Source organism: Lissotriton vulgaris, chromosome 2_1 (assembly GCF_964263255.1).
Source record: "Lissotriton vulgaris chromosome 2_1, aLisVul1.2, whole genome shotgun sequence".
Lineage (NCBI taxonomy): Eukaryota > Metazoa > Chordata > Amphibia > Caudata > Salamandridae > Lissotriton > Lissotriton vulgaris.
The window spans coordinates 2,029,276,879-2,029,287,760 of NC_141687.1; the positions used below are offsets into that span (position 1 = coordinate 2,029,276,879).

At 45.6% G+C, this 10,882-nt stretch overlaps 1 protein-coding gene across 1 annotated transcript in view; it reads right to left on the reverse strand.

Annotated features, from left to right (window-relative positions):
* Positions 1-10,882, reverse strand: part of SQOR (sulfide quinone oxidoreductase) — a 281,588-nt gene that overhangs the window by 163,258 nt on the left and 107,448 nt on the right. Inside the window, exon 2 of the mRNA XM_086958258.1 lies at positions 92-333. Coding sequence (XP_086814384.1) covers positions 92-316 — 225 coding nt within the window. The 5' untranslated portion in view covers positions 317-333. The remainder of the gene's footprint in view (positions 1-91; positions 334-10,882) is intronic.

Genomic DNA, 10,882 nt, shown 5'->3' on the forward strand with positions numbered 1-10,882 from the left:
CAAGCATACAACACAACCAAAATACCGAGGAAAAAACACATGCCCATGAAAGTTAGCTTTGACACACCGCTCAGGGCTTCAGTCTGCTTACCTCACTTGGCTCGATGACTGCTACTTTCTCAGCTCCCACTTTCCTCTTCATGCGTGCACTCATAGTGATGCCAGCTGAGCCTCCACCTACCACAACCACCTCGTAGTATTCCTTGGCAGCTTGTCTGCTGGTCATGTGTAGTTGACGACAACCGGCATTCTGGAACCCCGTTTTAAGTAAATGATGAGCACGGGAGACAAAGGGTGTTGCCCCAAGATTGGCCATGGCTGCTTAGTATGTATCTGAAATAAAAGAGAGACAGCTGCTGTTAACAGGCTGAGCCTACTTACAGAGACCCAATAAGTGCTGAGAGATCTATCCTGGCATGAACCCGAACACTGGTGGTGAATGCTGCAGTGAATCAACAGCATTGACACTGTGGTGGATACATTAACATACAAAATAAAAGAGCTTGTGTTGAGATTTGAAAATGCAAACGAATACAAACAAAAATTCTAACAGGTACTGTATCAAAAAAGTCATTTGTTAATATTAGAACTTTATTGTATAATGTAACATCCGGAGTTCTCAAAAACTCCGCTCCATGAAGGGGAGATTTTTTTCTCGCTCGTGAGAAGGAAATCCACCTACTGGCAAGATTTTTTCTTGCTCGTGCTCATCAAGGTCTAGTTTGCGAGGAAAAGTAATCTCCTTGCGAGATTTCTCAACGCTGGTGGTCGGATTCTCAATGCGAGTGGTTGCGGCAGGTTGCTAAGCGTTGAAAAACCTTTGGTTCGCGTTCAGACAGCTGCCGCTTGAGCAGAAAATGTACTCGAGCAGCAGAAAGGAAGCTGAGCTCTCTTGCACTGCGCATTATGCCATTCGTGAAGATTTTACAGAGCGGGACAAACACTGGGCGTGCAAAATCACTGTGAATGGCATTACCCTAACGTACTCTGCCACTTGTGGAGTTTTTTGTCACTACACGGTGTTCTGCGTACTCTGTCCAGGCTTAGTTTAATGTGGTAATGGCATGAATAGTGGTTCAACTCCTGACAAGGCACCACAGCGCATTAGTGGAAGAGTAGCATGCTACACCCTGGGGATTGCTTGGTTGGAAGAGTGTGGAATTGTAAGGTGGCTTCTGTGGAAAGTATGTGGTGACATCACCGGAGTGATAATCTTATCTTGTTTTACATAGCTGTCTTTGGTATGTAATGGCGGCAAAAGGATTGGACGATAAAATGCATGCACTTTACCTATATTTATTGTTGTGCCTTGAGTGGTCTCTACTAGATCCACACAAGAACAATAGAGGAGCAGTCTATGGCATAACATGGACACAGACAGTAAGGCAGATACTCTTTATAATCCCACTGGGGCTACAAGAGTGACCATCTGGCATGCACAGTATACATTCAGGCATGGTAGAAGATCTCAACATTGTATTCCTCCAGGAGCAACGAGGAATGACCCACAGGCTTGCACAGGAGAGACACAGCCACAGTAAAGGCTCTTTACTCACCATCATAGTAAAATATAGTTTTTAGGCTTCTCCAACAAGTAGCTTGTGAGCTAAAGGTAGCACACCAACTACCTATAAGTAGCTCTCCTGTGTGCAACCCAGTCTTCTAAATTAAAAGGTTTTGCTTGTTTGAAATCATATATGTATGACAAAATTGAAAAATGTGTATTCAAGATGAAAATATGCCTATTTTTAGAACTCACAAGCTGGTGTTTGGGGAATAATACTTGAATTTCCAATTTATAGTTAGAACCAAGTGATAAATCATGTGGTATTGGGGGGACCTATTATTAATATTACCTAGGTGCTACGCATATTAGAGCTATGGCTGTTATGTATTGGCCACACAGAGGCAAGTCTAAATTGACAAAGCCTTTTTACACCACTTCTAACAACCATGCCTGATGCACTGAGGTGATCACAGCAGGTAAAGTTGCTACAGTGGGCAATAACATAATCTTGTCTGATGTGGCCAGTGTTACTAATATTAGTAGCTTGGGCTGGTTTTCTTAAAAAAAAAAATAAGTAGACCTTAGTACAGAATAGGTGGCGAACGCCTGCCCTTTACTCACTATTCAGGAATCGTGGGCAGACATCCAGGATAAATGCCCTAAATAGCCCACCCAGGAGTGGCAAAGGAGATTGTTATGGGGTGCTCCAGTTACAGGCATCCAGGCTAGATGCCAAGTGGGTGTCCTCGAGAGCAACAGGGGAGCAGCAGCACATGGTGCACACCTGCTATGCTGAGCCAGGATACATGTGCTGCACAGTCTCCCAAGAGTGACAGAGGTACAACACAGATTTTGCTCCTGGTTGAATGCTCTTTAGGGCTCACCGTGAAGCTGCTCACGGTGGGCTCTAGTTACAGGCAGCCAGGAATAAGGATCAGTAGTGACCACTCAGGAGTGACAGAGGAGCAGCCAACAGCTTGCACTGGCTACATGCGGCCAGGATAAACGGGTTAACACAGGGCGAGGCAAAGGAGACCACAGGATGTTCTGGTAAAAGGGAGCCTCGGAAGTCAAGCATAATGACTTAGTCCTGAGAGCACCAGATATGCACTATGTTGTTTCCACTAACTGTACTGGCGGTAGGTAGCCTGCTGCTGTGGAAACAATGTAATCAACAGGTTGGATGATCTGGAGGAGAGGGACTTCCAGGGAAGGACAGCTGTTGGGTGAAAATAAAGGGGCCAGGAATAATGCACTAAGGTCCAAATGTACATTTTCTGATCACTAATCCTGCTATTCTCATAAGAGGGCTTGCAGCTGCAGAATGGCTTTTTTGGTATTTTTGACTCTTAAAACAAACGAGTTTGCCAATCCACACCAAATTGAAATGAGGAAGGGACATGAAAAGTGCACCCCTTATTACGACTCGCTCTGGTGGGTAGTATTGGTTTGCAACCGCAATTGACCATTCACCAACACCTCAAAGGAGGTGGTAACAGATTCACAAAGTGGATGGTGTCCCTTTGCCTAATGATGATCTGCAAACCAGACAAGCCAAATTCCTCACATTTTGAACTTTACAAAAAGAGTGGCAGTGCACAACTTTTGTTAAAGTTTTACACAGACTATCAATAAGCTAACATTGCTAGAGTTGAATGTCTTTCCACAATCCTTTGAATGGATTTATCCAAGATATGTAATGGTGTGCGGCAACATGAATGCTCTGTAAGCGTCACACAATTTCTAACAGTGCTTAAACAGAGATGACACACTAGTTGTCCTGCATTGTGGCAATGGCGTTGGCGGGAAGGGCGGCTGGCACGAATCGCAGATGGGAAGGAGGGCAAGGGGGGATGGGCGTGGGCTGCTCTTAAAATAAATAAAACGTACCTTCCCGCCTCCAGGTCGCGTGCCTTCTCTCCCGCTCACCTGTGTCCAACGCAGAACAGGAAGCAGGCAGCAAAGCTTCCACCCCTAAGCCAATCACAACACTGCAATGCAGTGCTATGATTGGTTTGAGCGCATGACATGGTGCTCAGCCAGGGGCTGAAAAGGTGGGCATGTTCTCCATGCTGGCTGTAATGCAGCTTTCATGGAGAACAGGGAAGTGCGCATGACTGTTTTGGGCGACTCGAGATGGTCACCAAACATTCATTGCGCAGAGGAGTGTTCTACCACTCCTCCACTGCAGCTCCACCCACCCGCTCTCAAACACTGCCGCAGCAGAAGGAAAAAATAAAATGATAATTCCGTTATCAGTTAATTTTTCCTTTCTCTGCTGCTCCTGGCAGTGGGGCAATGCTCCTTCGCCTTAGTGGCCATAAAAATTGTGAATGTGCCAAGCACGCACTGCGCTGAATAACGTGCTCCTACCTACAAGTTTGCACTCCGAGGACAGTATATAACATAGGTGCATTGTTGATTAAACTTAAATGGAGCATAATGAACGGGAAGTAGGCAGGACTTAATGAGTGAAACACAAGGAGTAGAAGAAGTTTGCGCTTTAATAAATAACTAAACAAAAAAACAGTTTACGCCTCTAATAGCGACAATGAATGGCCGTTCGACATCCTGTTAACCCAGCACCAAGTCAATATTTTTACAGCGTCGGTGACTCTCCTCCATAGCTTCACCAAACTATGGGCCAGATGTGTTTCGATAGTGGGTGCAAAAATGGGTTGCAAGTTGCGCACCAACAGTTATTTTGCCAACTGACCTAAGTACCAATGGGTCAGTTCATAAAATAAACAATCGCAGGAGGTTGCAGAACAAGCTGCCTAATTAATATTCATAGGTAACAATGTGCAACCCTTTATGATTCGAAAACGTTTTCCCTATTAAAAGACTCAGTGAGAGCTGTGGGTGATACCCAGGACCACTGGCTTCTCCTGCCGAAGTTGCAAGCCTGAATCCCAAAGGAGAAGCCGTCCAAAAGCATCCCCTTCCCCTTGCCATGCGAAATTGGGAGTTGGTAATTGATCAATGGTTTGAAACCAGAATTACAATTAAAACCATCGATACATAGATTACGAAACCACAATATGGAAGGGACCCCCCCTTATACGGTCCTTCCGTATTGCGATTCGGTCATTTTTAAACCAATTTTTGCGATTTGGAAAATCTTTCCTGAATCACAAAATGGGTTTTGTACATGAGTAAAAGGGTTTTTGAGAAAGCAACACTGTTTTACCAAATTAGAGAGCATAAGAATGCAAATGCCCTTTGTACATCTAGAACCAACTTACATGCAGCAACGCACCGGGTAAGTCTTAAATCCATGATTAGTGATCAGCTTCATACAAAAAGTCAAATTTCGGCTCTGAACTTTTCAAAGAACCGCATCCCACCACTGTGGCTGCTCTCCGGGCCACTGGATTCTCGGCATCTTTAAAAACGCCAGTTTGATGATCTGTCACACATCACGGAGAAAATTACAAAAAACAATTTGATGGACAGAATGTAGATCAATGTCTTACATTCACCCCAGTACAAGGATCTGGGCCTAAATCCATCGTTTTTTGCACTCCACACCACCCTGGGTCAGATAATGGCTTTATGCAAATCAGCTCTGACCCTGTGCCCCATGGGAACAGTCCAGTCCGAACTACAACAGCCATATCTTTCCCAGACCGGAATCAAGCATCCGAGGACCGGACCGATTTCAAGGTAACACCTCTCATCAGCCCGGCTAGCTTGACTCCAGTGGTGTGGAGGCTCTGGGACCCACGTCTGAGCTACCCCAGTACACTCAGGGAGAAAATTACAAAAAACAATTTGATGGACAGAATGTAGATCAATGTCTTACATTCACCCCAGTACAAGGATCTGGGCCTAAATCCATCGTTTTTTGCACTCCACACCACCCTGGGTCAGATAATGGCTTTATGCAAATCAGCTCTGACCCTGTGCCCCATGGGAACAGTCCAGTCCGAACTACAACAGCCATATCTTTCCCAGACCGGAATCAAGCATCCCAGGACCGGACCGGTTTCGAGGTAACACCTCTCATCAGCCCGGCTAGCTTGACTCCAGTGGTGTGGAGGCTCTGGGACCCACGTCTGAGCTACCCCAGTACACTCAGGGAGAAAATTACAAAAAACAATTTGATGGACAGAATGTAGATCAATGTCTTACATTCACCCCAGTACAAGGATCTTGGCCTAAATCCAACGTTTTTTGCACTCCACACCACCCTGGGTCAGATAATGGCTTTATGCAAATCAGCTCTGACGCTGTGCCCCATGGGAACAGTCCAGTCCGAACTACAACAGCCATATCTTTCCCAGACCGGAATCAAGCATCCGAGGACTGGACTGGTTTCGAGGTAACACCTCTCATCAGCCCGGCTAGCTTGACTCCAGTGGTGTGGAGGCTCTGGGACCCACGTCTGAGCTACCCCAGTACACTCAGGGAGAAAATTACAGAAAACAATTTGATGGACAGAATGTAGATCAATGTCTTACATTCACCCCAGTACAAGGATCTGGGCCTAAATCCATCGTTTTTTGCACTCCACACCACCCTGGGTCAGATAATGGCTTTATGCAAATCAGCTCTGACCCTGTGCCCCATGGGAACAGTCCAGTCCGAACTACAACAGCCATATCTTTCCCAGACCGGAATCAAGCATCCGAGGACCGGACCGGTTTCGAGGTAACACCTCTCATCAGCCCGGCTAGCTTGACTCCAGTGGTGTGGAGGCTCTGGGACCCACGTCTGAGCTACCCCAGGACACTCAGGGAGAAAATTACAAAAAACAATTTGATGGACAGAATGTAGATCAATGTCTTACATTCACCCCAGTACAAGGATCTGGGCCTAAATCCATCGTTTTTTGCACTCCACACCACCCTGGGTCAGATAATGGCTTTATGCAAATCAGCTCTGACCCTGTGCCCCATGGGAACAGTCCAGTCCGAACTACAACAGCCATATCTTTCCCAATTGCCGCCATAAGTGCGCTGGGGATGCTCAGACGTGGGTCCCAGGCACTCCACACCACTGGAGTCAAGCTAGCCGGGCTGATGAGAGGTGTTACCTCGAAACCGGTCCGGTCCTCGGATGCTTGATTCCCTTCTGGGAAGGACATGGCTTTTGTAGTTCGGACTGGACTGTTCCCATGGGGCACAGTGTCAGAGCTGATTTGCATATCGCCATTGTCTAACCCAGGGTGGTGTGGAGTGCAAAAAAACGATGGATTTGGGCCCAGATCTTTGGACTGGGTTGAATGTGTGACATTGATCCACATTCGGTCCATCACCTGTTTTGTTTGCAATTGCCGCCATAAGTGCGCTGGGGATGCTCAGACGTGGGTCCCAGGCACTCCACACCACTGGAGTCAAGCTAGCCGGGCTGATGAGAGGTGTTACCTCGAAACCGGTCCGGTCCTCGGATGCTTGATTCCGTTCTGGGAAGGACATGGCTTTTGTAGTTCGGACTGGACTGTTCCCATGGGGCACAGGGTCAGAGCTGATTTGCATATCGCCATGTCTAACCCAGGGTGGTGTGGAGTGCAAAAAAACAATGGATTTGGGCCCAGATCTTTGGACTGGGTTGAATGTGTGACATTGATCCACATTCGGTCCATCACCTGTTTTGTTTGCAATTGCCGCCATAAGTGCGCTGGGGATGCTCAGACGTGGGTCCCAGGCGCTCCACACCACTGGAGTCAAGCTAGCCGGGCTGATGAGAGGTGTTACCTCGAAACCGGTCCGGTCCTCGGATGCTTGATTCCGTTCTGGGAAGGACATGGCTTTTGTAGTTCGGACTGGACTGTTCCCATGGGGCACAGGGTCAGAGCTGATTTGCATATCGCCATTGTCTAACCCAGGGTGGTGTGGAGTGCAAAAAAACGATGGATTTGGGCCCAGATCTTTGGACTAGGTTGAATGTGTGACATTGATCCACATTCGGTCCATCACCTGTTTTGTTTGCAATTGCCGCCACATGGCTTTTGTAGTTCGGACTGGACTGTTCCCATGGGGCACAGGGTCAGAGCTGATTTGCATATCGCCATTGTCTAACCCAGGGTGGTGTGGAGTGCAAAAAAACAATGGATTTGGGCCCAGATCTTTGGACTGGGTTGAATGTGTGACATTGATCCACATTCGGTCCATCACCTGTTTTGTTTGCAATTGCCGCCATAAGTGCGCTGGGGATGCTCAGGCGTGGGTCCCAGGCACTCCACACCACTGGAGTCAAGCTAGCCGGGCTGATGAGAGGTGTTACCTCGAAACCGGTCCGGTCCTCGGATGCTTGATTCCGTTCTGGGAAGGACATGGCTTTTGTAGTTCGGACTGGACTGTTCCCATGGGGCACAGGGTCAGAGCTGATTTGCATATCGCCATTGTCTAACCCAGGGTGGTGTGGAGTGCAAAAAAACGATGGATTTGGGCCCAGATCTTTGGACTGGGTTGAATGTGTGACATTGATCCACATTCGGTCCATCACCTGTTTTGTTTGCAATTGTCACACATCACAGCAATTGCGGAGCACAAGACGAAACAGGCTTTACGACAGGTGAGCTGCTCCATAAAGGCCAATGACCTTCGATGTTTGTGAATTCTGACGTGCATGAACAGTAAAATGCTAAATTGAAATGCCCTGGCCATGTATTATGGTTCAAATTCTGGTACCGAGGAGGAGAGCGATTCTGTGAATAAACAGCTACCTGCACATTTCTGGCCTTCACCAACTGGAACTGTGCAGGTGGTGTGCGGCCAAGAAGTTCTACAACATGCCCTAATTAATATGCATCCACTGGGCTGTATCTAATTGATTGCTAGTAATGCAGTGGGATTTTCGCTGAGGTAACAAGATCATTTTCAATACTTGCTTTATATGCACAAGCCTGTGACTTGAGCCCTTAAATTGGATGAGTGCAATTACCAAGTGTTATTGACCAGCAGAAAGGTCAATAATGATACGATCTTATTGAGTCCAGTATTTACCTTTCTTATGGCTTATAGTTCTATCACTTTTTGTAACAATTTGTGTTTACCTTAAAGAGTATTGTGTTCCGTCCCTCTGGCTCCACCAACATCCACCCCCACTCTCTATCCTTCTTATAACCAACAGCACCACATACTCGCTGTAACACGTTTTTTTAGTTGCTCCTTGTAATGATCCACACTTGAAAAAGTAAAATACAGTGGTAATACCATGGAAATGTCACTCACACACATCCTCCCTTCACTCTCACTAACATACGTCCCTGCTTTCACACTAAGTTGAAAAAATTAGTGGTTAATATGGCCAAAACAAAGATTTTATGTTTCGGGAGAAAGGAAGTAAGATTCAGTTGGTAGCTAGGTCCTGAAAAGCTGGAAACTGTAGAAGAGTACAGGTATCTGGGTATGTGGTTTGAGAAAAATCTTAAATGGAAAACCCACCTAGATGCTTGTAGAACAAGGACAGCAGCATCTATAAATGGCCTTAAGAAATGTAATGGTATCTAGCTATGGTCCCCCCGCAATTCCTGTATGGGGCAGAGTTACTATTCTTGGGTGGCAAACATGGATGGGATGTAGAGGAGGGAAAAGCTTTGAAAAACTTATTCTCACTCCCTAAAAGCTCCATGGTGCAAGCTGTAAGGTTAGAAACATGTGTAACCTCATGGAAGATAACAGTTTGTATGGCCTTAGTGAGATTTTGGCAAAGCCTGGGTACTAAAGTTCTCGCAATGGTGTAAGAGAGAAGTGCTGGTGAGTGAACGAATAAGGGCTAAAGGGGTTAGAAATTCCCTCAGTATGGTTGGCAAACTGCTAAGTCTTGATGTAAACCCTGTGTCTCTGCAAATGGAGATCACGGGAAAGGCCTTGAAGGAGGTAGGATATGAGGTATCTCGAGCCGAGGACCTAACTTATCTGGCGACGAAAAAGTCGGTACAGTTTATGGCCCAGGCCTGGCAAAAAGATATACACTTGCCTTATATGGATAGATTACCGAATAGATGGCTGAGGAGAGAAGTTCTAAGACCAAGATCTGGATTGAACCCCTATTATGGTAAAATTAGAGCAAAATCAGAGATGATAGATAGCGCTGGAAACTGTAAGTGTATAGTGGGAACCTCGTGTGATATGATGCATATTTTATTAGACTGTTCAAAGCTCTTAGAACTTCGAAAGGAGATTTTATGTCCAATTTTTAAAAAATATGGTGTCCATAATAGACTTGCTGCAAGTATGCTCCTAACAGAAATGTTCTCTTTGGATATCTCTTGTGCTCTGGGGAGTTTTATGCAAAAAGTTAAACGAACTATGAATTGAGATTAGTCGAAGCTCTGTGCGATGAATTTTAATGAGTTATAGGCGTATATGGTTTTAAAGTTTTTATCTGACAATGAATTGTTTTTAGAATGTTGTACCTGTTTAAGGACAATGGTCCAAATAAACTTGATTTTTGAACTGAACTGAACACACGTCATATCATAGCTAGGACACATCAGGAGGTTGGCAATGTGCGCATGGTTGGGAGTGGCCAGCTCAAAACGGACAAACGTGAAATCTCAAACACCAGATATGGTTTCATTTAAAAAGATAAGCGCAGCTGCTCAAATTAGAAGGCAAGCGATAAAAAAAGATCATTAAGTTTGATTGTGTATCTGACAAAAGGGCAGAGCTAAATTGACTGGCAGGATATAGCACTGTCAATATTTGTAGTTAACAAAAGCCCATATAATAAGTGACAGGCATGGCAAAGTCCGCTGCAGCTCATAGAAACCCAGCCCTCTGAAGTTTTATAGCAGCCATAGGCAGGGGGAGGATAGCTGTGCACAACACAGTCCTTTCTTCCCTTTGACGTTTTTGCATCAGTTGGCAGCTTCTGAGCCTCAATTAAACTACAATCTGTACTCAGCACAGCAACCTATCAAATGCCTGCTCCTGCTCTCGGGCTACACATACTGCTGTATGTGGTAGGGCTTTCCTGGTAATACATACATGTTACATACAAACCAGACCTAATTGTATGCCAACATGAGAGATACTAACTCCTCAAAGTGTGTATGCATAAGGCTTAGAAAACCTAGAGAACTAGTATTTTGAATCGTAAAGCTAGTTAACAAAGTGTGCAAGACTGCCATAATATTTTAGCTGCAAGCTGACATTAATCATGCTAACAAAAATAAGAGAAACACAGAAAAAAAGGAATCTTCAATTCTCCAGTCCAGAAAACCGTGTGTAGTGATTAGCACTGCAAGGCGACCCAGCCTCGCATGGAACAAACATGAAAGATTGGTTTCAGTTACTTGCCTTTTGAAAGCATCGCTAAGGTTTTGTTCATGTGCAGATATGAAAGAGCTCCTCCTTCCCTCTCCACAGAGAATCACTGGGGAGAAAAGTATTAAAGAGGGCCATGAACGTAGGAGAGCACACG